This window comes from Perissodus microlepis, chromosome 23 (genome assembly GCF_051167445.1).
Source record: "Perissodus microlepis isolate ML-2025 ecotype Zambia chromosome 23, ASM5116744v1, whole genome shotgun sequence".
Taxonomy (NCBI): Eukaryota; Metazoa; Chordata; class Actinopteri; order Cichliformes; family Cichlidae; genus Perissodus; species Perissodus microlepis.
The window spans coordinates 37,168,630-37,196,611 of NC_140482.1; the positions used below are offsets into that span (position 1 = coordinate 37,168,630).

Below are 27,982 nucleotides of genomic sequence, written 5' to 3' on the forward strand. Positions count from 1 at the left end.
CACCTCTTGTACAGGCATATTAATACTAATCACCGATGAGTGACACACAAATATTACAGCACATATCCATGTGTTTGTACATTAAAGGCAATTAAAACCGTTTCAATAACAATATGGACCCCTAACCACAGAACCTTTATTTATTTAAGAAAGTAGTCAAACCAGCGGGTAGCTCTGTATGTTTTGTGCTGGATGCACTTCCTGATACAATCCTTCGTTTACAGTAAACACCACTATACTAAAGGTTACTAAAAAAGGAATGCCAAAGATTTAAGTTCGGGAGAAAATATGTGTTTTAATTTTTAGATGCTAGTATTACCAAATAGATTTATTTTTTAATATATATATTAAAAAAAAAGCAACAACAACAAAGTGAATCTGGGTCCTTTGACGCCTCTGATAGTCAGTGGTAACTTAAATAGTGCGCCAATCTTTTACTCTTACTATCCAGTGAATGTCCATAGTAACACATGTAATATTCACAGTTTCACTTATGTTAATATGAGTGATCTTAAGTGGCAGCTTGGTAAAATGAAGCTGAACAAGTCCTTTTTCGTCGTCCTGCATCATCAAACAAACCCATTTTAAAATCAGAAGAAAAAACAGTTTAATGTAGAAAAATCTAAAGTATAAATGTCCTTGCTATTGCTAAAATGATGCATATTTCATATGATTTCTTATAAAACATATTTGAAATTGATTCGTTTCACAAAGAGTTTTGTTTTGTTTTTTATAAATACAAAAAACACTGGGAAAAAAAAACAAATCAGGCACTTTGATCTCAATATTCATCTGAGAGGATTTTTGGTGACTTTAAAACTTGCATTTGTCATTAAAGGCTACAGTGACACCTGAACGAGGCTCCCTTTACATGAATTTAAAAACACTATGACAATACCATCCAAGACAACAGAGTTCAGTGCGGGAATGAAATCATTTCCACGTCCTTTGTAGATCATAAGGAAAAGCCGCATCAGTCCTCTCGGCATCTAAAGCTCAGTTGCGGGACCCCATTCCATATCGTCCGCATCGTCAAATTCATCCTCAGAGCTGTCGCTGCCCTGGATCTGTGTGCGTCTGAACTGGACTGCTTGGTGGTGATGTGCGAGCCTGTACGGGAGAAGAACAGATGGGTCAAAAATCAGCGCACAGCCTCAGTCTGGCGTTACTCCATGAACCCCTTAAACCCGCAGACGGCTCAAGAAGACTTACACGATGAATTGTGGGGCTTTCTTTTCCTCATCTCTGGGCTCTTCCTCTCCCGAGCGAGCCTGTAACAGAGGATATAAAACAGTGACTTCTCACAATTATTTAGTCTTAAGAGACTATTTTAAGAGATGGATTTTAAAATCCACATAAGCCTTTCCGAACCAGTTAATACCTTGAGGATTTGTCCTAGTCTCTGTATTCATGATGATAAACAGGCTGTAAACCTCTTGAAAAACAGTAACCACACTTACTATAATCTTTATACTGAATTTAAAATGAGGTTGTTATATGTGTGCCAATTCGGCACCAACTCCACAGCCAGGAAGAATTTATGATAAGGTTCCAAAAATGAGGGGGGAAAAAGAAAAATTTATTAAAAAGGTTAATGTGAATTTAATTTAGGAGCTTTGCATTTAAAAAGTTGGAAATAAAACAGACTACAAATTTTCATAACTTTCTCCTTGAAAACACCTCCAGAACTTTGAGTCGTTTGTGCCAACTAAATATAGTCACGTTCTTTTAAACAAGAAGTAGACAAACAAGAAAAAAAACCAATGAACCTTGGAGTTTTTTGGGGTTTTTTAAAGGATGCAACACCTTCAGTTAAGAAAACCTGAGGGAATTTTGTAATCGATTACAGATTGTTTAAAGGAAACAAAATGCTCAGCTCTGGAAATTCATCATTCACCACAGCATGTCATCTGACCAGGCCTGTATTATTATTATTTCCTTTTATCCTCTGAACAGATGTATTAATATACATTGCACAATTTAATAAATCCCAGGACACATTCTTAGGAACAAAAAAGATCCAAAACAAAATAAAACATTGGCACTCTGGATGATGTTTTTTTTTTTTTTTTTAATTAATTACTTTTTTAAACTAAATTGGTTTAGTCTTAGTTGACGTCCTTAAATGTCCCTCATTTTAAATTTAAGTTAAACTCGAGTAAAAGCTAGAAGTAATACTTAATTTTGTTTTATTGTTTCAGAAATTAAATTAATCTTTTGTTATCAAAACTGTTTGTTGTTAAGTGAAGGACTGAAACACAGCTGGTTTTAAATAAAAGGATAAAAGAAGAACTGGTATCCAGTAACTGTTTTAATGAGGGCACAAACCTGTTCTAATCTGTCTTCAATAGCAGACAGGCTGGCGTGTTGGGAGCTCTCCGGCTCCTCCTCTGTGTATGAAGGCTCGTCCACTGAGTACTGACTTGTGGGGTCGGGGGCTCTAAAATCTGGCGGTCCTTCAGACGGAGCGGCTTGTGAAGCTACATCAGGAGCGCTGAAATCTGAGTCTGTAAAACTGCGATGAGAGGGATCTTCCTCCTCGGCATCGCTCTGCGGCGGGCTGTAATTCGCCTGACGAGGTGACCTGGGTTCAGGTACGTGCATTATTGGCGGGACTTCTCTGACTCCGTACGCGTCATCGCTTTCCTCGGGTTCTATAGAGGGGCTGTGGTGTTCAAACGCTGGCTCGGATGATCGAGCTAAAGCAGCTCCAGCTACCCTGGAGCCCCCTGGGACCTTGGCTGTATTCTGACCAGGGTAAGCCTCCTCGAGTTCCTCGTTGTCTGTGTAGGCGTCGTCTGTGAAGCCCTCTCCATCGGTGTCCTCCAGGTCACTAGCAGCACTGAGGTAGTCAGTCTGGTTCTGGTCCAAAGCATCCAAATCTTGTTCTCCACCACTCTCCAACTGTGCAGACAGAGAAATCAAACAGCTTTAGTTATTAGTGTTTAACTAACTTTACAATACATAATCAATGGAAAAAATATTAATAAAAACAGTTTGCTTTGTAAAATATATCACCACTATGTGCAACTCTGTATTAAAGAGAGGGGAGAAACTGTGGGTGCTGCACGCTCATATGATACCATAATCTGCTTTATTCTTATTTTTGACTAACGAAACCATAAAGTAAGAAGTGAACTTCAGAAAAAGACGTAAAACTCTAGACCATAAACTCATCAGGAAAGCGTTTACACAGGTTAGACTTCCATAGAACTGCATGTCTTTTTGCAGCTAGTGTATCCCAGCAAAGATGGCCTGTCCATCTTTTATGTACAGTCTTTGGGACCACGCAGAGTGCTATGCTTCATTTGTGTTGCACTATATTTGTTTTTGTAGCCGAGAATTTTTTAAAGCTGGTTCAATCACACCAGCATCACAAACTCATCATCATAAGTTTTTAATTACAGGTGCAATTTTTGTTTTTCTTTTTGCAGATTTCTAGAATTTCACGTTGGCTCAGTTCTTGGTCAATAACGAACTGTAGTTCAAACTACTCTGTTTCTTGTGGCTTAATATTCGTGTAAATTAACTAATAATCAGGTTTATGGATCATTTGAGCCACACAGCACTTGGATTAATAAACAGAAAGATGTAAAACTACATCATGAGAGTCGGTGCTCTCATTAGATTGTTATAAGAACTAAAGCAATAAATTAAGAAAAAGAAAAACCCAAAACACCACATCGATCTGTATATAAAATAATATCTCATAATCGCTTTAGTGTACAGATGTGTGTGTGAAGAGAAGCTGTGTGTTGTACCGTGACTTCAGACACCCAGACGGGTTTGGTCTGCTCGTGGCGAATCTTATTCTTTAGACTTTCGTACCAAGAGTGGGAGCTGGGATCCAGGTCCACTCGAGCTGAAGGGGGAAAAACAAAAAAATCAATCAAAAGAAGTAAACATTTTAAACTTGTACCAGCAGACAGAGAAAAATTAATTTCCTCATAGATGTACTGGAAAAAGCTTTAAGTGTTAAAATTACCCGAGAAAAGGTGGCTGCAGTGTTTTCTCATTTTGATGGCCTGTGAGTAAAGGCGTCTGGAGCTCTTGCTGGATTTGGGGCTGTACCTCTGCCTCATGGTCTTGACATCCTTGCGGTTGTGAGGGTCTAAGAACAAAACCATCGGGTGGTACTGGATGTAGTTGAGCCTTTCCACTGCAGTGGGAGTGATATCCAGCAGAGGGTGCTTATCCTGGGAAGAGAGAGGAAAAAAAAAAAATCAAAGAGGAAATACCAAACAGACACAGAAAACAGGACTGTAAACATAACTTTAATGTTACTGCTCACCTTCTCTGCTATTCTCCTCACAGTGTCCAATTTAATAACTGTGGAGCCGCCATCTACACTTCCACTGCGAGGAACCATCTCTGTAGAAATATAACAACACCCCCAAAATATTTAATATAAAATAGAAGATGAGGAGAATAAGTGAAAAAGGAGGGAAATAATACTCAAGAATAAAAAAGGGGTATCAAAACTGCCCAAAACAAACCAACCTGCCACTTCATAATCATCAGGCATCTCTCGTGCCAGCTTCTCCATGGCAATGTCATTAAGAGGTCCCAGAATAACAATGGGCCGCTTGAAATTAGCTGGAGAAAAACCAGTAAACGTTGTTAAACCTGGACCTTTATGCAAGAAACAAAGTATCTGTGTGAGGGTATGAGGAAAAAGATAAATGCCAACCTTCTCTGAGCAGGACTCTCTCATAAGCTGGGAATTTGCCCTGAATGGTGAGCTGCAGCAAGTCTTCGCGACTCCGTCGCATGTTCTTCTCGTTCTTCTTATTCCCTCGGAGCCCCCGTAGTTTCCAGAATTCGGCTCTCGGTCCGGATGCCTGCCTCTCTCCGGTCGCCCGCTGTGCCTTCTCGATGTTGGCCATCTTCTCTGCCCTGCAGGAAAAGACGGCAGATGCAAAAACTGAAACAGTCCTCGTGGAAGCAAAGAGATCTTCATCTGCTTGTCGTCTCCTTTCTCCTTACTTGATCTGATTTGGGATAGTGCCCTTGTCCATCTCGTGCAGGTCATTCCCCATGCGGATAGCCAACCAGTTGCCTATCTTTCCACGATGCATTGTGTCCACCACTCTGAACACCTCTCCTCTGGTGAAGCCCAGACCAATGGGGTTATCGGGGTCATGGTCAAAATGTGTGCGGATGTAGAAGTTGTCTCCCAGGTTGGACTTGAGGATCTTTTTGTAAACTGAAGATAGACGAAATAAGATTTTGTGACTTGTGACACAACTCAACAGAAGTAATCTCGGTGTCATATTAAGGTTTTGCTCTTCACTTACTGTCCATCTTATGCTGCGTGGAGATTTCCACCCGTTCTCCTGTCCTGAGCTCAAGGAGGAAGTTGGCAGCTTCTTCTCGTGTGAAATGGCCAAAATCAACTTTATTAACCTGAAAAAAAGAAGAAGAACAGGGATGAACTTGGACTCTGGTCTTTTTCTGTCATATTTAAAATATATATTAAAAAAAAAAATGGACAGGTGTCAAATAACAGTGTAAATGTACAGCTAGGAGCATAAGGTTTTGGACAGTGGTACATATTATGGTAATTTTTTACTCGGTACATATGACATGGATACTACTACAACAACAACAACAACAACAACAGTAAAAAAAAAAAAAATAATAATAATAATAATAAAGAAATGCAAATGAGCATAAACATCTCATTTAAGCTAAAGAGTTTTTCTAAATTGGACAAGACGCTGTTAATCTATGCCGCCATAACCACTTCAATATAAGGTGTGCAAATAAAGGTCACCTGCATGATCTGGTCTCCCTCCTTCATCCCGTGTTCATACGCAGGGCTGTGTGGCTGGACTCCACCTACAAAGATCCCAACATCGTTGCCTCCCACGAGTCTAAGACCCAAACTGCTCTCCTTTATAAATGACACTGTCTTCACATCTGAGCTGTACCTAAGGGGAAACCGAAGGAATCAGATTACTGTTGCTATGACGCTAAGACACAGGGCAACGCTTTAAGCAAATGCGGCACTCACCCTGGAATAGATGATGGGTATGAATCTGGAGGCAGGGAATAGAGGGGCTCTTCTTCAGGTTTGGCTGGAAGAAATGCAGAGATGGTTAGACGCCTAAAAGATGTCAACTCATAAGATGTCAAAAAAATAAAATAGAAGAAAAGCACAAAAATATCTTGATGCCCAAAAAAGGTTTGTTTATTTCAACCCACAGATTGAAAACTTATTTATGATAATCATGCTACACATCCTGAGCCTTACAGTAGATGGGCGGGTTGTTCTTGACTGAAATCCCAGACCTGATGGTGCCGTTTCCATTTGCAGCACGAGGAGCACTTTGAGGTGGAGAAAACAGAAATCAGTAATATTGGTTATTTATGAGAAAACACATTTCGGGCTGCCATATTTTAATCTGATTTTAATGAATTAATTCCTGATGTACCTGCGGTGACTGTTCCCCCGCTCAGAGCTGCCAGACCTCCTAAGATGTGAAAGCTCATCTGACTCAGAGGAATCTGGTTTTAGAAAAATGAAAACTTTAAGCAGGGAGACTTCAGTTTGTGAGGATTTTCTTTGGTTGTGGTGCTCTAATGCTTTTATCTAAAGCAGAGAGAAAGAGAGGTTGAAGATGAAGCAAAAAAGTAATCAGCTGACCATCTGGAGGCGGTCTAGCGGGCGACGGGGCTCGATGAGGAGGCTCCTGCTTTACAGGCACCGAAGTAGGCACTCTGAGAGAAGAATGGGGGAAAACTGAATTAAATTTCAGCCGTCATCTTGTTAAATGTTCCCTAAACATACGATGAGAAATGCAAAAGCCATAAATTGACGGTCAAGTTAGTTATATCGAAATCTCGTGTGGTTTTCTAAGTCGGCAGTTTGAATATTATGTGATGCAATCACTGCAGGAAGTCATGTAATGAGCCCCCGTGTGCACAAAGCACGTTACTATCAGGCAACAGTTGTGTTTGTGGTAAGCATAAAAACCTGTCGGACATCCTCTCAGTGTGATTTCCCGCAGTTCACAGTGAAGCTGTAACTTGCATTTCTCATATTTTCTCTTTCTACAGTTGCAGCTTTAAATTATTTGTAGCCTGTGCTAAAAGTGCAATAAATAAAACTGTGCAAGTACTGTGCAAAAGTCTTGTATCACCACTTATTTCATGACATTTTTCTTGGAAAATGGAAAAAGGTTGAGGTAATTTACTGAAATGTGCAAACATACATGGAAATACAGTAAATAAGGCAAAAAAAAAAAAAAGTTAAAATATGATTGAAAATTGGTTCTTTGCATTGCACTAGTTCTGGATGCTTCATAGGTCAGTGTTAAGTGGCTTAACAAATCAAAACCTTCCTCTGAAAATGGTCAGGTACAAGGACTGGACTGAAAACTCTTCAGAAAGACTAGAGAAGTGCTCAAGACTGCTTAAAAAACAAAAAATACAAATAGAAAGCTCAAGACTTTTGCACAATATAGCGGCGTTAATCATCATATTCAACTTTTGTGAACATAAATATTATTATATTAAAATGTTGTGGTTCTACAAAGGTGTCAGAGGTGCATCAATGCTAACAATGTTTCTGTTGATATGTGGTTGCTTAGCAACATCAAGAAATATCTGGTACAGATAAGCTTCAGGGGCCTAAGACATACCTGTGTGTCGAGTTTGGTTGCTTAAATTCCTGATCACGTAGGAGTTCATACTCAGACGTGTGAGGTTTTATATTAGGATAGTAAACAAACAAAACTGACAAACAGAATAAAATAATATTAATTTGGAAAGAGTCGGCTGCAGTGTTTATCTTTAGAAGCAGTTTATTAAACTGAGTGGTTTCATGTAGGAACCATTTTCCTTCTGAACAACAAGGGAAGCTGTAGGTACCGAAGGAAGTGACATTAATGTGACATTAAAGCACGATCCCCTCATCATGTGTGCTTCCTTCTGACACAGTGATGTGGTCAGTGGGTGTAGCTCCCTTAGAGAAAAATCAGTTCCTATATGAAACTGATCTGATCTTCTTTTTCCTTTTTTGTGAGTAACCAGATGATGATTTCTGGGAAGTTTTTCAAGTGTATCTTTTGCCATGTTGAGCAAAACGAGGCAAATGGCATTAAGTTCCATTATAATCAAAAGAAGGTGGATATAAAAAAAATAAATAAAATAAAATAAAAAAATAGGTGTTGAAGCATGAAGCACGACTCAATGCGTTTGATGAGACAGTCAAAGTGGAAGGCGTCTCTCACCTGTATCTATTTCTGGCTGCTGAGTTTTTACTGCCGGTGGATTCCCTCTTGGGGACTGGCGCATAACTGGCCTCTGATTCAGAGTCCGAATTCGCTGTGGAGATCAATAAGTCAAGACTGTCTTTATGGAAAGTTTTATTATTTGTTATTTGAGTCATGCGTCCTTTTAGATTCCAGGCACCAAATATGAACTCCCACTGCTCACTACAAAACACACACACCTTTCTGTGGTGGACTGCTGGCAGTGCTCCATTTTGGTGGTTCCACTTCTGGCTGCAGGGAAACTTCTGGCAGGACCCTGGAAGAGAAGAGAGGGAGGTGGGAGTGAGGGAGGAGGAAGACAACAAATCTCAGTTACGTTTGGCGAGGGGGACCAGCGGCTAATAGACGATTATTGATGAGAGGATGAGACTAAAATATTGAATATTCACCTTATTCTGTTTGAGGGAAGCTCTCTCTTTGGCGGTAAACTGCTTTGTGACTGATTGAAATTAACCACTCTATTAAGTTTAGCTATTAGCTACTTGATTGTGATGCTCACTGTGAGATTCAAACATGCTGTATAACACATGCACACTACGCAAAAATTTGAAAGACTTGATTTGAGTCTTAGGGAATTATTCTACGATATGATTGTTGCTGCAACGAGTGTCCTATATTTAATCAACACTTCAGCCACATATAGGAGAGGACATGTTCAGTTTTATTTTATTCGTCAACAAAATTAAAGCACAGATTCTGTACACAGTCAAAAACAGAAAATCAGACAAAATAAAAAGAAATTTCAAAATGAGACAAAGCACAAAATGAAAATCAAATTTAAACAACTCAAAGAGCAAAGGTTAGGTAGTTTAACATTAAAAATATATATGATTAACTAAGTTTAACAACCAGAGAGCCACAGAGTCTGCTCAGTTTCCGGTCCGTGAGATCTTGTTGGGTTTCAGGTAGGTGTGGGGGTTTCATGTGTACCTGTATCTGCTGAGAGAGTCCTGACTGTATGTGGTGCTACGCCTCTGAGGAGGCTCAGAGAAGCCATCCGACTCGGAGTCAGAATCTGAGGAGAAAGAAAAGTGTTTATAGATTAATTTTATTAATATTTTTTTTTTAATCTAAACAGTAAACAACATATTTACTTCTGATTAATCTGCAGCATTTCCATTGTGTGTTTACGTTCCCGAGATGCTTCAAATCTCCACAATTCAAAATCCAGTATCTTTAATGCTCATGTGTGGAATATTTGTACAACTGTTTTCAGATACTACAGTTTCTTTATTACTCAACATTATTCATGATTATTGCATCTGTCGTCTCTCCTTTCTTGGAAAATGTTTTGATCTCAATGAGACGATTGAATGAAGAGTTATACATAATGTTTTCCACCTTTATGCTTTGATCTACTCACTTATAAATAATGCTTTCAAAAATATTTACATGAATATTATTTTTTAGCCATCATTTCCTTCTATATTTTAAGTGTATTGCAATAATCATCCCTCAGCCTCTGCAGTGTTACATGCATTCATACGTGCACTGCTGGATTAATCCTCTTTTACTCTGACTTACTTTATCTCTTCTACATTCATTCACTTACAAGCCATCTTATGTTTTCATGTGCATCTTTCATATTCTGCTCTGGCCTTAGCTTCATCTCACTGCTGACACGTGGTCATAAGCAAACATTTAAAGATAAAGTAAATATTTCCAAGGAGGTGTGAGACAAAGTCCGGGACGTGTACATCACAAGGAGACTGGATTGTTTGCGTGTTTTTGTGCAGACCTGGAGGCGGGCCTCTCACAGGTGAGTTGACCCTCCTTGGTGGATCTTGGCGAACAACGATGGGGGAAGATACCCGGCCTGCGTAACGATCAGGCAGAACTCTGCAGAGACAAGAAAGGGTTGGGGGCATGAATGAATAATTGTTTACCAAAATAACTGATGATGCTGGTGCAAATTATGGCTTCTGTTTTTGAATGCTTGGTGCTTTTGTTGTTTATTCCTGGAACTGGATAAAGAAATGTCCGTACTTGTATCTACTGTCCAGACGAGGGCCATCTCTGCGTGGGGGTGGGGAACCTTCGGGGTCAGAGTCTGACTCCGACACCGGCCTGCGAGGGCGTGAGGAAGTGGAGGAGGTGGAGACGGGTGCAGTCCAGTTGTGAGCAACAGGAGAGGATTTGGGGTTGGGGAGGGTGGAGACTCCTGACAGAGATCTGCTCAAAGAGTAAAAGCAAAAATAATGTCTCATACAGTTTTAACTGCATTTAATATGTAGTAACACATGTATATATACTTTAATAAAATAAACCTAGGTCATTTTAATGATATCATCCGTGTGAACTGACTTGTATTTGTTGGTTTGGTCCAGGCTGTCCCTGTCCCTTTCTCTCCTGACTGGAGGAGGAGGAGGAGGAGATGCACTGTGGTCGGACTCAGATTCAGACGGAGCTGAATAAACAATAATCAACAGTTAGAAAACTAGCAAATCAGTGCTGGTTTGAGTACAAGCATCTTTGTGCTTCTGCACAAAAAAATAAATAAAATAAAATAAAGTAATTCTCTGCAGGACTGACCTCGGCGAGGAGCGTAGGCTTTTACAGGTGGCCGGGATAAGGTGGAGCGCACAGGCGATTGATCCCGAGACTTTGGCAGTGGAGGTTCAGCTTTTGTTCTGTGTGAGAAATAAAAGATTTCTTCAGTGCTTTTAGATCAAATCCGATAAAGGATTAACATTTTTTGTGCATTACATCGGTGGACTTAGTTTTTACTAGGCGGGGTGACAGGGTAAAGTCTGTACCTGCGTGTCCGCCTCTCCTTGGCGGGTGGACGTGTCCTGTGGGCTGGAACGTCCTCATCAATGTCTGAAATTTCTGATGGGACACAGAAACAGAAAATGTATTAACTTTTCAAGTTATACAGGGGGTGTTCGCAAGATAGTCTTGAATTAATTCATCTGAGCCTGTAGCCCAAAAAAGTTCTACATTTAAAGGGATTTGACTGTAGCAAGCATGAGGGACATTACAGGATTAGACCGACTTTACAGCACTTTGATTTCACCCATGAAATAAGTAGAAGCTGCTTCACCGTTTTGATTTCTCCACCTTTCCCCTGTGTTTGATTCTCTTACCATCCAGCTCTGAGCTGCTGTCTTTGCGACGTTCATAATCGCTGTTGTGGGGGCTGTCCTCCACCTCTGGGATGCTGACCAGGAATCTACGGTCATCCCTGAGGACCGTCATGGTCAGTTTGCCTCTACTCTTCTCCACCAGGTGCTTGGTCTCCAGCAGGGATAGGTTCTCTGTTGTCATGCCATTGATCTGCTCACAGATAAAAAAAATTTGATTAAGACAAACTGAAGATTAATAATGAAATCTTCCAGTCTTGTAGAATAGTTGTAGCTTAAAAATACTCCAAGACAAGTGAAATATTACCTTGAGAATGAGGTCGCCCTCCTGCAGGGTGCCTTCCCTTGCAGCTAGGCCAGTTTCTGTCATGTGCTTGATAAAGATCTGACTGCCTAGTTTCAGTCCATACTCTGCAGAAAAATAAAGCCAGAAATACTGAAATAAGCACTTTAAAAAAGATGAGCTGAGCAGATTATTTTTGTCTAAAAAGCTTTGTCTAAAAAGGTTTCCCTTCGCTCTCATTCCTGAAATCTTACCATCTGTGGTTTTCTTTTTAATCAAAGTAGTTCTGATGGGTTTTTCTGAAACATTTTTGAGCGGCAGCCTCTTGTACCCTGATGAAATCAACGGCGCCGCGTTTGCAAGCCCGTTGCGTTCGGGTGTAGGGCTTCGGCGTGTGTAACGGTCGTTGGTGCGATAACGGTCATCAGCACGATAGCGGTCATCGTCACGGTAGCGGCTGGAGTCCATGTTGTCACTCCCATCAGAGTGGCGTCGTTGCCGTCTGGGAGGATCCGCATCGAGCAAGTTGGAGTGCGAGGCTGCCCGAGTGGGTCTGGTGGATGAGGTTGCTGGGATCTGGATCTTACGAGGACGTTTCACTGTCTGGGAAAGACGCAGAAGACGCCCATCAGAAAGAAACCCAAGATTGGAAGCCACTTGGCACAAATTAAATAAGGCTCGGTGCACACTTACTATGTTTGCAGTCTTGCCGCAAGACTTCAGGGTCTGAATGGTGTAGTTAGAATGGACGTTGTCCATAGGTTCGCCATTGACCATGACAATTTGGTCTTTGGTGCTGCAGAAGTACAAGTATACACAGGCAGCCAGGTGTTCATTCAACAGTCAAATCTTAAAGAGGTCTCTACACTCATTAAAAGCAAAAGGCCTCCAACTTACAACAGCCGTCCCATGGCTGGTCCATTTGGCAGCACATCTGACACCAGAATTGACGTGTCCCCATCGGGCTGCGGCTTGTCCCTGCCTCCTGATATTGCAAAACCAAATCCTAGTTTGGAATCCTGCCATTTAGAAAGAACAAGAACAAAAAAAATGAGACAGAGAAAATGATGGTCAGTAAAGAGTGCAGGGAAGTAGGTGGGTGGATGAGCATGAGTGGGAGATACAGTAGAGAGATAGGAGGAGGAAAGAACACATTCCAGTGTCGCCAACAATGAGGGAGGACAGCGAAGAGCTGGCTAGTGCCGTGGGGTGCAGCAGGGTGTGTCACTGAATTCCTGACGGAGCCTGTGCTGTGAAACTAAGAGGACTTGAACACAGTCCCTCAGAAACCACAACGAAACACACTTTCCACATGTGTATTTGTTTAGCCACACGCTAGAATCTCCATGTTAAACTTAATTTAGCCTACTGATTATTTCATGTTGATTAAACAACTGGAAAAGTAAAACACGCTAGCGGTTTCACCATAACACCTCACATATATATCTCAATTATTCAATTAAAAAACAACAACAAACAAACAAACAAAAAAATCACTTACTTTGTTTAGTGTTATTGTATGTTGCTCCCATATTGTTATCTCCTCCATGCCTGGTTTCTGGGGGGAAAAATACAATAAGAAAAATAATCTTTTTTATAGCAATTGACAATAATAAATCATGATTAATTAACTCATAATCAACATATAGTCCAGGTCCTTACAGAGAGGACAGCTGAGCCTGAGTGGAAGACCGAATGTGCTAATACGTGAACCTGATCTCAACATGCTCTCACCTGTCGCAATCCTGCCTGACCAGTATGGAGGAGGGGCTACCTGGTATGTGTGTGCATGTTTTTAACCACCTTTACACCACAGACTACAACCAACAACTGGAAAAATTTTAATATATATATAAGAATCGAGCAAAATGCAATGGGATCCTTTAACACAGTCCATGCTGACATCATCAAGTTACAATATTTAGCTTATTGTTTCAAATAAGAGCTTTCCATCCTGGTATCTGAGATAAGGAACAAGTAGACATGGCTGTTTGGCCGAGTACCTGGGGATGAACTAAACTGTAGAACAACTGGTGGCAAGGAACTATTAGATTCTTCTGGGAGGGATTTATATCAGTGAAAAAAGACGACCTTTGACTTACAGGAACATGGCAACATGCCTAACGTGATTTGCATTTTTTTTTTTTTTTTTTTTTTTTTCTATTTCTAAAAACCAAGCCAACACTGCAGCCTGGCCGTGGACTATATTTCATACACCGAGGAAGACGCTTGCTAAGCTACAGCCAGAACGAGTAAAGCCTGATACTCCAGTCAGACACACAGTGGTGTAGTGTTGCTTAGACTTAGAGTTTGTTTAAACACTGTGAACAGGGCACACGACAAGTACAAGGCCCTGATGCACATTAGTGCTTAAAGTACAGCAACATCAGCCGAGCAGCCAACGTCCAGTCACACCCAAACACATAACCTAATTATACAACCTCAATTTGCTGACTCTGACTGTTTAGTTTTTCAAATTAGGTTACACAAAAAAAAAAAAACTACAAAAATAAAATCTCACAAATGATCACCAGGAAAACCTTAAACTCGCAGGTGTACAATGTCTAACCTGGGAACAGCAGGCCTCTTGTTTGACTTGGTTAATCATAAACTGGAGAAGGTAAAAAAAAAACAAAATACAAGTACTGACATTAGTATTCAAACAAAAGCTGGTCATGACTTTTTCTGATTTGATGATAAGGTAGACTGAAACAGCAGCTGAAGTAGTTATGTTTTTTTTTCTTTTTTAAAATCTGCTGTAGATTTGTTGCATTTATAGATTCAAAGCTGCAAGCGACACAGAAAGGTCACTTAAGTGTGCCAGTTTTCAAACAACTTTTTTGAGGAGTCCGTGAATAGGCTTGATGAGTAGTTGGAGTATATGCCTTTATGGAAATCACATCAGCAACAAAGTATACAAAACAACTTAATGTAGAAGGACACCGAGCTGCCGGGAAGGTCTACGCTCACAGAGCTCATTTACAGCTCACTGACTTTACAACCAGTTAAAATTTAACTTTGGATTTAGGTCACGATGTCGGAGCAATGAGATGCATGTGAAACTGCAGATAAAGATCGCATCGTTATAGATCAGAGAAAGATGAGGTGTAAATATGAGCATCGTCCATATTCCAAAAGACAATTGATTATTTACAAAAACAAACGACAGCCGACAGTGATTTGTTATCTGCTAATAAACGCCTGATCCAAGACTGCCAAGCCTGCAGCTGCACTCCTTTAGGACACTCCTCCATCTTCAGGTCATCATTTTTCCAGCTTCAAACAACATTAATCTAAGGGAGCTGATGCACATCAGTAATGACTTGTGTCCTTACATTTCTGTAAATCTTTAACAGTTATGCTTTTTTCACACTAAAGGGAAGCATAACTAAGTCCATAAATGCTTCGTTTATTCTCATCTGCACTTACCATGTGATCTTTGAACCTGACTTCCATGTCCTACTGGGATTTCTACCCTGAACAAAACACCTGCTGCCTCCAGCGCTCAGCAAACAGCCAGCTCTTTATATCCCATATGGAGCCGGCAACAGAAAAACAATCACAGATCCAGTAATCTCAGGTTACTTCGCCCGCCAGTGAGCTCTGCATGGATGGTGGCTGAAACTAGATCCTCGTGCTGAAATTGGTTGTAATATGACCAGCTGGGGTGTTTCTCTCACACCAGGCAGAGAGACTGAAAGACCTCACCTGGAAAGTGCTCCTCCCCTTTGAGTCTTTGCCCACTCTAAGAGTCATTCTCTAGTGTCCTTAAATAAACATGGCTTTTAAGGTGGATCTGCCCTGCCTTAAACCCACCAGAACTGGGGAGAACTGGGAAGCACCTTAAATATGTCAGGTAGGGGAATCACTCCCTTGTTTTTTCATTTCAAGGCAGAAAAATATAATTTAGCTCTAAATAACAGACAGTCACTGATTGGTCGGGAGTTTTTAAGGGTGTGTTCACATGACTGTTAATGTTATTGCACATACAGTAATTGAAATCAGTCTATTATTTCATCTAAAATATCAATTATGGTTAAATAAATTAGACTGAAATTAAGAAAGCGTTTGTTTGTTTTCACAAACCAGTTCTCGGGGCAGTAAAAAAATTAATTCCTCTATGTGGGAAAAACCTTGTTTCAGTAGAATTTTGCAATTCAAATCTCTGCATGTTTTATGCAAAGTTTTAGACATGTCTCCTTCAACACGTCATATCTCTGGATCCATGAACAAACAATCTTCCTATTCTCTTTTCACAAAATAATTATTTTAGATGCTGGTGGACGACTGAGACTAAAATATATTAATACTACTGTAAGGTTTAGGCTTAGTTTCAATATCAAAAGAGCTTAAGAGTTTTAAACTAATTATAAGAAAAGGTCTAAATACAAACAGTTAAAGGGGAAAAAATATGTCTCTAAAAGCTACTTGTGGTCAGACGTTCCAATTAAGACACAAAATTGTAAATGTGTGTTACAAAAAGGGCTCCTCCTCATAAATAAAAATAAACAATGACATGACAAGTCTGTTCTGTCAGTTATGGCTCTATCACAGCAACTTTCACAGGGTTGTATGGGAAGAATCATAGATTCGTATGATATGATGGTGGCTATCTACATTTCTAACCGTCTCCATGTTAATCTGTCCACAATAAAACAGGAAGAAATTTAAGGAGGTCCCTTAGGAGTACGCTTCCTGAGAAGATCATACCAAGAGCATGGCGCGTACTTCTGAAAGAGGCGAAAGAGAGTGCAACGATAAAAGCACATCAGAACCAATGTTCAGTTTGTCCACTACAAGAAAAGCCCTAATAAAGAGCAGCTTTTTTTCCTCCAAACTGTGAAGCATAACAGAAGGAGCCTCAGGGTTCAGGCCTTCTTTTTATAGCTTCGGGTGTGGGCTCGGTGAAGGAGCAAAAAAACAAAACAAAACTGTGTCACAAGGAAATCAGTGACAGAGGGATTAAAATAGAAGAGAAACGATGCTTTAATGTTCAGAATCTTTGACCTTACTGAGATCACCTAACGAGGCCCGTTCTATAAATATATCCCAGATTCTTTGAAGTGAAAATTAATTCCTTCTTACACCGAACTGTGGAAAAAGTCTGCTATGGAGCACACGTAGATAAACAAAGGTTTTACAAGTCACTCACGTACTTTTTGCCAAGTTGAACTGTCACTGAGTCAGTGTGTTCAATAAAGAATAAATTTTCCACAACTTTGACACATTTGATGAACAAGACATGAAGAAATTCTGCTGATTTAAACTTTCTTTAACTGTAAAACAAAACCTTTCAACTAACTGTTCAACATAAATAAAGAAATAAAAATAAAATTCTGTGGGTTCAAATTGAGCATGATATTTAAGAGAGCACTGGAAGAGTGTGGGGGGGGAAGTAACCTGTGAAGTTCTCTTAAAGCTGAAGTTAATGTAAAGCTGCTTGGTTACCGTAATAGAAAAAGGAAGTACAAATAAAATAACTACTATCCATTCACTTACAGGCACCACCAGCAGTGGCGGAGGCTCCGGAGGCACAGAGCCCAAGTGCTTCAGCCGTTTGAGTCGCTCTGTCAACTTCATAATGATAACAGTGCTGACCCACTCATTCACAGACACCAAAGATCTCCAGCTGTCTGCAAATCTGTTAATAATCCTGTGTCTGTGTCTCAGTCACACATGGTCACTGATGCAGGTCTGCAAGCCTCTTCACGACAAACATTAATTTGCCATAAAAAGAAAACTAAGAAAAACAGAAGTTAAAAATTAAAAATAAATAAAAGTAGCAACTGTCATCCCTCTGCTTCCAATGGAGAAGTCATGTGAAGATCGCTCCATAGGTCCGTCTGCCCAATAGTTTCCTTTGTGACAGGCTCATAAAGTCAAACAGGTCCACTTGCTCCCGCTGTCAGTGGTATGTGCGCGTCTTACTTTCCCACAAGGCAGGAGCAGATCCCAGGCTACTGGCTGAGTTTCTGTCTGCTCGGTGCCATGGTTACATCGGAGGAATGAGAGCACTGGCCTGTTAATAATTGACGGGGTGTTTGCAGCACTATGGATCTTCCAGCTTCGTGTAAGTGTCCTGATGTGCCTACACAGGCTGTTTCTCGGGATCAGGAAATGGCAACAGAGAGCCTGATGTTATCTCTGTTCCATGGTTAACATTTACATATGCCCCACAGCATGGGTGTGTTGTAGCCTTTTTTCCCCTTTTTTTTTAGTGTTCAGTGTGACATGTACCCAAATCATTGAGGAGGAAGGGGGACAAAGAGGAGGTGAAGCTACTAGAAAACACTATCCAACAGCTTATTACTTCCTAAATCCCTCATCCACAGATCAGTGTCTGTATTATAAAACTTGAGAAACAAAACAGATGTTAGATGCCAACTTGGGTTCAGCCAGGTGGAATAGCCGGCATGAGGTCAGCGAGAGCACCAGGTGTGAATTATTAATTGATCTTAATAAACAGACTTCTACGGTTGCTAAAAAAAAAAACAAACAGGTAGCAAAGGTGAAACCATTCATAGTAGGTGAATATTCACTCATTCACGCCGAGGACTGCAGTGTGCTCGGCAGCAGGATATTCTATTTGTTTTGCTTTCATAGAGAGGCCACTCCTGTCGGCTATTCAATATGCAAACTACTGACTATCGACTCCAGGTCACCTTGTTGTGCTTGAGTTTCACTATGAATGCAGAGGCCTAACTAAAATTCATAACTAAAATTCTTCAACGGTGCATCATCGAAACAAACTAACAAACACCAATCGACGGAGGCAAGAAGGCTCCAGTACACGAGTTCGTTGGGGAATGTGGAAAAGCAAAGCCTCCTTGTGTAAAATATAGAGCTTTGCAGAACAAATACTCCAGAGGTTTACACAATCAGCAAAGAGGCTGTAATTACACAGGCCAGGGCTTTGTGGCTTCCACACTCAGTGGACTTACTTGTGTTGTCTGGTGTGTAGTACTGCAAACACACACTTTACAGCTATCCCAGCGCCATAACATGAGTTATACCACACATGCTCAGCCCCTTGTGCATGAGGATGCAAATGGTCACACGTGTATGGTGGATGGTTGCTCCATCACAGCAAAAACTATTGAGGTCATGATTATTTAACGAACACGTCCATTGAAGTGCTTCAGCAAGTTTCCTCGAACCAAGCTCAAGGCGAATAAGCGGTTTAGAAAAAGAGAGAGAAGAAGAGGCCTGTGCTGCTTGATTTTATCATGGAAGCCAAAATTGGAAAGAAAAAAGGAAGTTCCCTCAGTTTTTCCGTTAAAGACGGAAAAATGTGAAATATGAGCAATGCTGGTGGCATCACTGGAATTATATGCACGACTGCTAAAGTTCTGCACTGCTGGACGGCGGTGGAGATGACAATATGGGATGTTGCATAATACCTCACACGTTAAGGTAGATATGCTACGAGAGGTGTTTTCTCTTTAACCTTCAAGTCAAGACTGAGAGGCGTCACTTATGACCCCAGCTGTATTTAAATATAGAGTCATTTAGAACTGGAATTATATAATATGGCATCTTTAAAAAAATAATTAGGATTTAAACATGTTGATTTTAGTGATTTTGCTAGCAATTAGATTCAAGATTCAAAGACTCACAGATTTTTTTTGTACATGTCATCCTGACAAAGAGAAAGACAGTTTCTCTCTCACCTTAACATAAAAAATGTCTAAGAAATATAAAAAGAAAATGTATATAAAAATTAAACCTGTGTACATCAGTGGCAGCAGTGCAAGAGGCAAGTTATTCCAACTCATTGTAAAAGTTAAAAATGCCAGATATTTTAACCCTTTCTACACAAAACACACTTTATATATTACACATATACAAATAAAATGCTACTTTATGTTTTGTTTTAACCAGAAGCAAAACAAAACCTGACTGTTCAATTAAATTTCTATTATAAAGTGTCACAGCAGTCACTTCAAGATGCTTTATATTGTGAGGTAAAGATCAGACAACAACCTATAAGCAAGCACTTGATCACAGTGGGAAGGAAAAATTCATCTTTAACATGAAGAAAACTCCTGAGAAAGAAAGGGGAGGGAAAAAGGAGAAGACGAGAGGCGAGGACAAACAGCCTATGGAAGAGAAGACAAAGGTAACAACATGCAGTAGCTGCATATAAACACATGGAGAAGAAATGTAGCCTAAGGAGCATGACCAAGGGATGGTTCAGGGTCAGCTCATGATAAGGGTTCTCAAAAAGCAACATTTACAAAAGTAGAGAAGGTATCCGTCTCCCGAATCCAAACTGGAGACTTGCCTGAAAGCTAAAGGCTCCGCCTCCAATTCTAATTTTGGAAATTCTAGGAATGCCAAGTCAGCATTGTGAGAGTAAAGGGGGGAGGATATGATACTACTATGATATTCTCATCATTCAGTACTTTTTTTTAAAAAAATAAGCAGAAGGATTTTGAATTCAAATTCTAGATTTTATAGGCAGCCAGAGAAGAGAAACCAAGAAACTGAGATATATGACCTCTAGTTCAATTCTTTGTTGGATATTATAATAGCTTTATAATAATAATAATAATAATAATAATAATAATTGTTGTTAAAGTTACACAGCTTATCTGGTATCCAAACTTTAGTTTTTATTTGCATTTTTTTTCTGTCGTACGAAAGAAAAAAGTTTTGGTTTGTAAGAAATGTCATGTTTCTTGTACACACAAGTGCACAAGTTTAGAAAATGGGTAATAGATAACGTCTGATAAACTCAAGCAGTACCACAAAGTACCCCTGTATTTTTCAAAGAGCTGGGAACCAGACACATTTACAGCCATCCTTGGAGTGAGCACCTCTTTGATGAAGTGTGAAACCCTGTTTGAATGATGACTGCAAAAAAGTTAATACTACAGCAGTGAAAATACTACAGCAAACACCATCACATCTGGAGAGACTGAGACTTCTTTACTATAAGAAACTCCACATATCTGGTATATCTGGGATAATGTACCAGCACTTTCTCAATGGGGAAAACGAATACGCAGTGTGTTTCCTTCTTCCTTACATTTGTATATTCAGCCCTGATGCAGCTCTTTTAATGCTGCATCAGGGATGTTGTGGCCATTGTTGTCAGATGCGTGTGGGTGTTTCTCTGTTCAAAAATAGTGTGATCATAAATGAGCACACTCTGCTATTTTAGCTGATAAAATCTACATTACTTGAGGGTTAATATATTTAAGTGTACACGTCCACATTCTGGGAAATGGACGCCACACATGTATTTATTTTACTGGAATAAAATCAGCAGACTAAACCTTTTCCTCCTTTTATTTGAACTGAACTAAGCTACAGCTGCGATGACAGAAACCTTAAAACCTGGATTAACTTTTAAAAATCCAGAAAGGACGGGCCACAATCTTAAACGCACCTCATGCGCAGTACGGAACTTACGAGAACAGCAGTCTTAAGCGACTGTGTCAGTCCCAAATCAAACAATGAGTGTGTAAATATGCAGAGTGAGGAGAGGAGGACGAAGCAGGTTGGGAATGCAGTCGAAACTAGCGTGAAACTCCAGTTCCGGACAGGTAGAAACTTGTGTGTTGCCGAACCAGTAAGGTGAGGAATAAGAAAGTGGAGTTTACAGCTGACAGTCAGCATCCCAGCAACACAGAAAAGCACACAAATCAAGGCAAGCACGTTAAACTGTGAGGGAACTCCAACAAAAACACACAAAATGACTAAGAAGAAAACCACAGCTGTCACACAGGCCTGTGAGGACTGCAGTCAAGCAGCGACAAAGCTTTCAGTCCTGGAAACATCCGACTAACTTCACCTAAAGTGAGAAAAACCACAGAAAAAAACCTTTTTTGATTCAGAGTTATGTCACACATGATCCTTGAGCTTCACCTTTCACTCCACAGGCTAAGCTGAGATGGTTTGATTACCTGTGCAGGAGGAAGGAAACACCGACAGAAACGACGCTAACTCACCTGTAAACGTGCTCTTCGTAGCTTCAAGGCTTCTTCCTTCACTCTCAGACCGCTTTCGTGCAAACAAACAGTAGTCCTCGTTAAGGTCTCACCTGACCGCCTTGTCTGTAACGCTACTTCTAAAAGTTTCTCCTACAAATCTCCCTGAAAACAGGTGTAAGCAGGAGGCGTGGCGTTAACTTTTCAACGTACAGGTGAAAAACGTCATCACGTCGGGGGCAGCGTCTGTCAGGAAGTGAAACCTCCTCCCTGTTTGCTTTGGGCGTGTGCTTTACGCAATTATTTTAGTCACCGTCTTAATCTCGGTTTAATTTTTTCGGGTGCAGGAAATCAAATTTTAAAAAAAATTGATCTGAAGTTTAAAGTTGATCTGAGAAAACCAATAAAATGTCTTTTATGGGCACCAGTTTACTTCCTGAAACTGTATTTCCCCTGGAGCTTCTTAAAGGGGGAAGTTCATATTGAATGCGTTGGCATGGAAATCACTGCATGGACTTGAATAATAAAGCCGAACTGTGTTCAGATAAACGACAGGCAGTCAGCAGGTACAATCTGATTCACCGCAAGGGTGTGTGCCGAGCACCTCATTGTCTTCACTCACATGTGACTGCTCTGATACTGTCAGTACTAATGACATCATAAAGTTTTCCAAAGATACCGCAGATGTAAGCTCACTGAAAAGAGATGGAGCAGCTGGCACCCAGGTGCGGCCCTAGACACCGATAACACCAAGAAGATGAAAGGTGACTTCAGGAGGTCTGGTTCCAAGTGACCATCTGTGGCTCTCAGGTGGAGCTGGTGGCCTTCTCCATCCCAGCCGTGAACATATGGACACAGGCCCAGCTGGGAGCGTTCCTACTTACTTTAAAGGACTCCACTCACGGCTCTCATGGCTTCTTCGGTCTGGGCAAAGTATCAATGAAGGACTACTCGACTGTGAAACCTGAGAACTCCAGTTTTGTGTAGTTTTTTTCAAACACTTATTTCCTTTTAGTGTATCTTCTTTAGTTAGGTTTAAAAAGTACTCAAGTATTTTGAACCCAAAATGTAGTTTTGAAACAAAGATGTTTCAAAACTTGCAACTCTCTATATGAGGTTTATAGTGTGACGTCTATGTGCTGTATTGGATCGGTGTTATTGTTATGTTAGGATTCCTGGGGTAATTGTGGGATATTTAATGATAGGTTAGTGTAATTTTTTGATGTTTGGGCCCCTGCTCATAAGCTCCAGTTAGCCATCTTTTATGTAATCATGTTGGAACCTGTATTTTACTGTATTTGTGATTTTTGTGTTTATAGTATTAACACTGCTGACTGGTGGATGTGCGAAACGCGATTTTGTTTTTACACGAAGCATAAATATGACAAAAGATTCTGAATCTTTATGTGTCATTCAAATTTACTTTTGGTTTCGAGTCTTTCTTTTGAGTTCCATCGAGTTTCAGTTGCTTTCCAGGGTGTGATTGCTCGTTTCAGTTTAGTTTTTCTTCTTTAGAAATTTTCTATTTCAGTTGTTTCTCGTTACAATATCGACCTTTGTCAGGGGAAGCATTGGAAGAGTCCAGAAGGTGCTGCTTTTTAAAATATGATCAATATTTTTTATGAAAGTTGTGTAGGAATAAATAATTAAAAACAAATACAAAATGCTGCTCGTTTTGAAAGTTTGATCAAACACACTGACTGACTGAAACTAAACTGCCCACTGTTGGGCTGAGTTTGCAGGATACTGTGATGATCAAGCGTTTCCTTCAATTCTTTCACAGCAAGACTTCAATAATACACTTTCCCCAGTTGTAGTTTAGTCTATTATTGCAACCTTGGCCTGCACATTTTAAGACCAGCCCTCCCCGTGGCAACAAATGTGTTTTATTAGAAGGCGCTTAAAGTAGACAGTGTGCTCTATTTCCCCCCAGAAAGAAATACGAGGCGCGTTTACACAGAGGCTCTGTAATCTGGTGTGTTGTGATTCATTTATCCGATTATTGTCGTGTTTGATGATACCGCTGCACACCACTGGCAGAAAATATCATATTAATATTTAGTGAAAGGGGGGGGGGGTCCCCTGCTGAACACAAACATTTGCAGAGTTAATCTGCTCCCTCTATGTTTTTAAAATGGGGAGCAATGCCGCGCAAAAACTGTACAACAAGCCCGCGGGCGACAAACCGAATGAACAAACGAGACTCAGTTTGAGCAATCTTCAAGTTTTTAATCTGTTTTCAAAGACCGCAATTTTATATCGTCCTTCCTTTAATAAGTAGAAAACTTTTATTTTTTTTTTAAGAATTAGTTGAAAGGCACAAATTTTACAATATATACATTTGGATCTAAATTATAAATATATAGAAAACAAAAGCACAACCCAGAATAAAAGTGCTGAACACAGTTTTGTTTTTACAGGAAAAATAGGCTTTGTTTAAAAATACATACAATCAGTAGCATGTTTTTTTTGTTTCATTTTGTGTTTTGTTAGCAATAAATTATTTGAAGGTGATAACATTTATATATATGCAACTGGTGGGAGAAACAAGAAAGATGGTTAAAGTATACACAGAGCAATCCACTGAAGAACAGAAATACATCAAGCGTGCGACGCTCAATCAAAACCAACAGGAGAACAGTAACTTGATTATGCCATTCTTAGTGCAAAATGATAATAAATGATTACAGGCCTAACTAAACGAATGAAGAATTATTTTTCCTAAAAAACTGCTGTCCATATCCCTCAAATGCATAAAGCTTTATTTCCGTGACTATAAAAACAAAATCAAAGGCAAAACGTTTGCAGACTGTTGTCTGGGAATGTGCCTGACGAATATTATTAAAAGTGAAACGAGGGGTAGCTGCAGTATTATTCTGCACAGAGAAAAAAAACAACGAATCAGTCATCCTAAACCCTAAACACAGAAGCAGGGAGGGGCGAAGGCTTGGACAGATTAATTGCACGTTTTAGTATAACCCAGGTGTGAGTCGACGGGAGAACCGGTCAGCGTTAACATGGTTCGAAGAAAAAAACACAAAACTGTCCACAGAAAAATAATGTTTCTTAAAAGAAACAGCCTTTGATCTTTGCCCTAAGAAGGCATAAATATTTAGAACCACTGACATTTTCACAAGGACAAACAACAAACCCATCACATTAAGTCTAAAACATAAATACAGCAAGAGTCACAGCACAGAGTTAAGAAAAAATAGCACAAATACTCATTAGTTTCATCATCCTTAAAAGGGGAACTGATATATTTCTGCTAACGCCCCGACATTACGCCTCCTGTAGGTTTCTTCCTGAGATTGATAAATGTCTGATATCTTAGAGCCAGTAACTTTAGGGGTGCCTGTGGAATACTTTGGTATCTCTCTGCAAACTGAAGGCCTGACAAGAGAAAAAAAAAAGCTCTACGAGTGGGAGAAACAATTGCGTTTGAGAAAAGCAAAAGTAAAACGAGCAGAAATAAATCCAGACGCTGTACAGCAGTACAGAACAGTGCAATGTTATTTGGTGGCAGGTAATAATAGAATTTATTTTATAGCAATCTTGAAAATGAGTAACTTCCCTGACCAAACATGTCCTTAACTATTACAATAAGCAAGATAATGTATCTAAAATCTAAATATCCCTTAAATATAAATAACAAATAACTTTTTTTAATAACAATGAATTTAAAATGTATTTAACTAAAAGATTTCAAAGCATAATAGAAATAAAGACGATTCACACCATGCAAAGGTAACCAAAAAGCTTTGCCTGTTGAGCGTAAACAGTACTGAAGCGTTTGTTTCATAACGAACATATAACATGGTTTTTATTGCTTTTTGATCGCTTTAACTCCTCCGCGTATTTTGTCACAAACCAACTACAGTGCATCACACAAACATGGCCAGACCTCACAGGTTTTTAAATATGTACTATCATACACATGTACACACATCTTTCAAAAGCTTTCTAGAGCCTCAAATGGAAATTGGATGTTTTATTTTTTAGTATAGGTTGAATTCATGTGAAAAACAGTGCTCAAGAGGAAACAATAAATTACTCTGATACTAGCAAAGAGACGGGGGCGCTTTCTTTTCAGAACAATAGAAATTCTTTGTGATCCTTTAGAATTAGAGACCGTGAACAGGTTCGGGTATCAGTGTTGGTCAAAAAAATGACACATCCACACAGAAAGATGAAAAAAAAATACACAAGATTTTCCTGAGGATTTCCAAAACAAAAATGGGCGTCACGTGAAATTAAAAGGGAAGAAAGGGGTGTAGATAAAAGTTTGTGGACAGCTACACAGACAATCACACAAGCACATGCAGGCTCAAAGGAGGCGCCTTCCAGAAACCCAACACCAGCATAGTGTAACACAAACGACGACTGCCTGACTCACCATGGGCCCCAAAAGTTTCATACAAATACACCGTATTAAATTAAAATCGAAACCAACGCTCAAGAGTACAAATCTATACATTAGGCTACATGGATTTTAAAGACTGCATTTAAAGACTTTTTCCAAAGGCACTGTTTGCAACAGCAGGCTGCTCATCCTCTCCCTTTTTTCCTCACACTAGTGTTCATACAAGCAGGGAGACAAACAAGAGGGAGTGCGTAGAAGGGAAAGGAAAAAAAAAAAAAAAAAGGAAATCTGAGGCATTTCATGGCTAATCAGCTAAAAGATTTCATGCGTCTTCCAGTTCGACTACCTCGTGTTTCACTCAAACCAAAGCCTTGCATACAGCCGTGAATGTAGTAACAGTAAAGCAAAGTTTAAAGATGCAGTTTTAACTAGTGAAAGGCATTTAGAGCTTCCAGCAACTCACCAATCATACCTCGAGAAAAATCAGCAGCAGGAGGTTTATTAGAGATTTCCGCACCTCAACAGCTCGTATGTTCGATAAAATAAAGTTATCCCGTCCTCTTTTTTCCCCTCCCCCCCCCCACCCATCTCCTTTTATTTTTAAACAGCTGCCTTTTACCGTGGAGGACACACTTTGGTGCAGAAATCGAATATTGATCGAGCCCGTCGTTACCTCAACAGCCTAAAGCAAGTGAACGCTACACATGGATAAAGAGAAGGGTGAGCCCAACGCAGGACAGGCAGTGACTTGACTATAGGCCCTGAGGGGAGAGGGAGTAGGTCCAAGGTTGCGATCAAAGACAGCAGCAAACAAGACGCCATCTGCTCTAAGAGACATAACAAAAACAAAACAACAAGAAAAAAACTAAAGATAAAGTCCAGATGAGCCCGTTGAGCTCTCACTCTTGCGGCCTGTACTGAATGACAGATTTGCGGTCCGGTCCGGCCTGTAGCATGCTGTTCAAAGCCTCGCGGACGTCAAGAGCGCCGGAGCTGCAGTTGCCGTTGGGTAAGGGACCAGAGTCTGATGAAGAGAGGAGATAGGCTGGGGGGAAGTGAGAGGAAGAGCTGGAAAACAAAGAGTTGGGCGACGGGTTGGAGAAGAGAGAACCCATGTTGTTTGACACAGAAGACGTGGAGGACGTGGAGGAAGAGCAGGAGGAGGTAGAAGACGAAGGGCTGGCTTTCTGTGTGGCCATCTGAGGGGAGAGGGATATGTCAAAATAATCTAATAAGTCATGGTGGTTATTGGCCAGCAAGTTGTGGTTCTGCTGCTGCTGCTGCGAGGCCTGAAGAGGCTGCTGCAGCATGAGAGGCAGCTGTACTTGCGCAGCATGCTGGACGTTTGGTGCAGTCTGAGAGATGAGAGACTCTAGATTAAAATCCTCTGCAAACGCTGTAGAGTTGCTTGTCAGAGTGTCCAGATTGAGTCCGCCCTCTGTGGTGTCTGGAGAGGGAGACGGAGAGCTCATGGTAAGGTCTAAGATATCGTCGAAAGGACTTTTGGAAGACAAATTGGAAGGCTGCTTGGTCTGATGGAGTGAAGGAGGCAGGTTCTTCGTTTGTTGAAAAGTGTTCATGTAGGCGGGTGAGTAAAACTGTGAGAGATTGAGGCTAACTGAGCTGTTCAGAGAGCTCTGGTTGGTGTTGGAGAAGGAACTCGGATTGTTGGACCAGCTGTTATGGGTCCTTTGCTGGGTTTGGCTAGAATTTATCGGTAAGGCCAAGAGGGCTGAACTGAGGTGTGGTAAGGTGGGCTGGGCTTGGGGATGCATTCTGTGTTGGAGTGGGAATCTTGGGTCGAAAGGCTGAGTGAGGGACTGAGTATGCATGGTTTTGTGGTTGGTTAGATTTTCCACGAGCTGTCTGTGCCCCTGCAGGTACTCAAGCTTGCGCTTGCGCTCATTCTCAGCAGCCTGTTCTTTCTCTTTTCGCCTCTTCTTCACCTCGTCATCCATCTGCAGCAGCTCGTCCCGTACGCGAGGAACGCAGTTCTCTGGGATCTTGATACCTGACAGAGATGACACAGTTATCAGTAA

General features: G+C 40.5%; 2 protein-coding genes across 9 annotated transcripts in view; both read right to left on the reverse strand.

Moving 5' to 3' along the window:
* Positions 1-275: 275 nt before the first annotated feature.
* tjp3 (tight junction protein 3) lies at positions 276-21,761 on the reverse strand. 4 transcript variants are annotated; one of them, XM_084921882.1, is made up of 30 exons: positions 21,602-21,761; positions 13,147-13,203; positions 12,543-12,664; positions 12,339-12,441; positions 11,900-12,248; positions 11,670-11,773; positions 11,366-11,555; positions 11,036-11,108; positions 10,812-10,909; positions 10,584-10,686; positions 10,266-10,451; positions 10,018-10,118; positions 9,210-9,294; positions 8,459-8,535; positions 8,238-8,331; positions 6,650-6,723; positions 6,438-6,510; positions 6,257-6,330; positions 6,017-6,080; positions 5,777-5,933; positions 5,298-5,406; positions 4,987-5,206; positions 4,691-4,896; positions 4,501-4,596; positions 4,292-4,371; positions 3,986-4,196; positions 3,762-3,862; positions 2,329-2,904; positions 1,213-1,271; positions 276-1,110 (listed from the first exon to the last, which is right to left on the reverse strand). In XM_084921882.1, exons 2-30 carry the CDS (start codon positions 13,192-13,194, stop codon positions 990-992), a joined length of 3,954 nt encoding a protein of 1,317 aa, XP_084778008.1. In that variant the 5' UTR covers positions 13,195-13,203; positions 21,602-21,761; the 3' UTR covers positions 276-989. The 4 variants fall into 4 exon arrangements, with proteins under 4 accessions (XP_084778008.1, XP_084778006.1, XP_084778007.1 ...); XM_084921880.1 differs by lacking the exon at positions 21,602-21,761 and adding an exon at positions 17,145-20,153; XM_084921881.1 differs by lacking the exon at positions 21,602-21,761 and adding an exon at positions 15,075-17,114.
* Positions 21,762-23,788: 2,027 nt separating this feature from the next.
* sbno2b (strawberry notch homolog 2b) overlaps positions 23,789-27,982 on the reverse strand; it is a 59,735-nt gene continuing 55,541 nt past the window's right edge. For all 5 annotated transcript variants that reach the window (XM_084921874.1, XM_084921876.1, XM_084921875.1 and 2 more), the window contains one exon: positions 23,789-27,954. In XM_084921874.1, the coding sequence (XP_084778000.1) occupies positions 26,843-27,954 (1,112 nt within the window). In that variant the 3' untranslated portion in view covers positions 23,789-26,842. The remainder of the gene's footprint in view (positions 27,955-27,982) is intronic.

Excerpts from the sequence above, each read along its gene's own strand:
- tjp3 (XM_084921880.1), bottom strand. The coding sequence starts at position 17,225 with ATGAAGTTGACAGAGCGACTCAAACGGCTGAAGCACTTGGGCTCTGTG. Across the intron at positions 4,897-4,986 it reads ACTATCCCAAATCAGATCAA|GGCAGAGAAGATGGCCAACA; the intron begins GTAAGGAGAAAG and ends CTTTTCCTGCAG. Across the intron at positions 4,197-4,291 it reads TGAGGAGAATAGCAGAGAAG|GATAAGCACCCTCTGCTGGA; the intron begins GTGAGCAGTAAC and ends CTCTCTTCCCAG.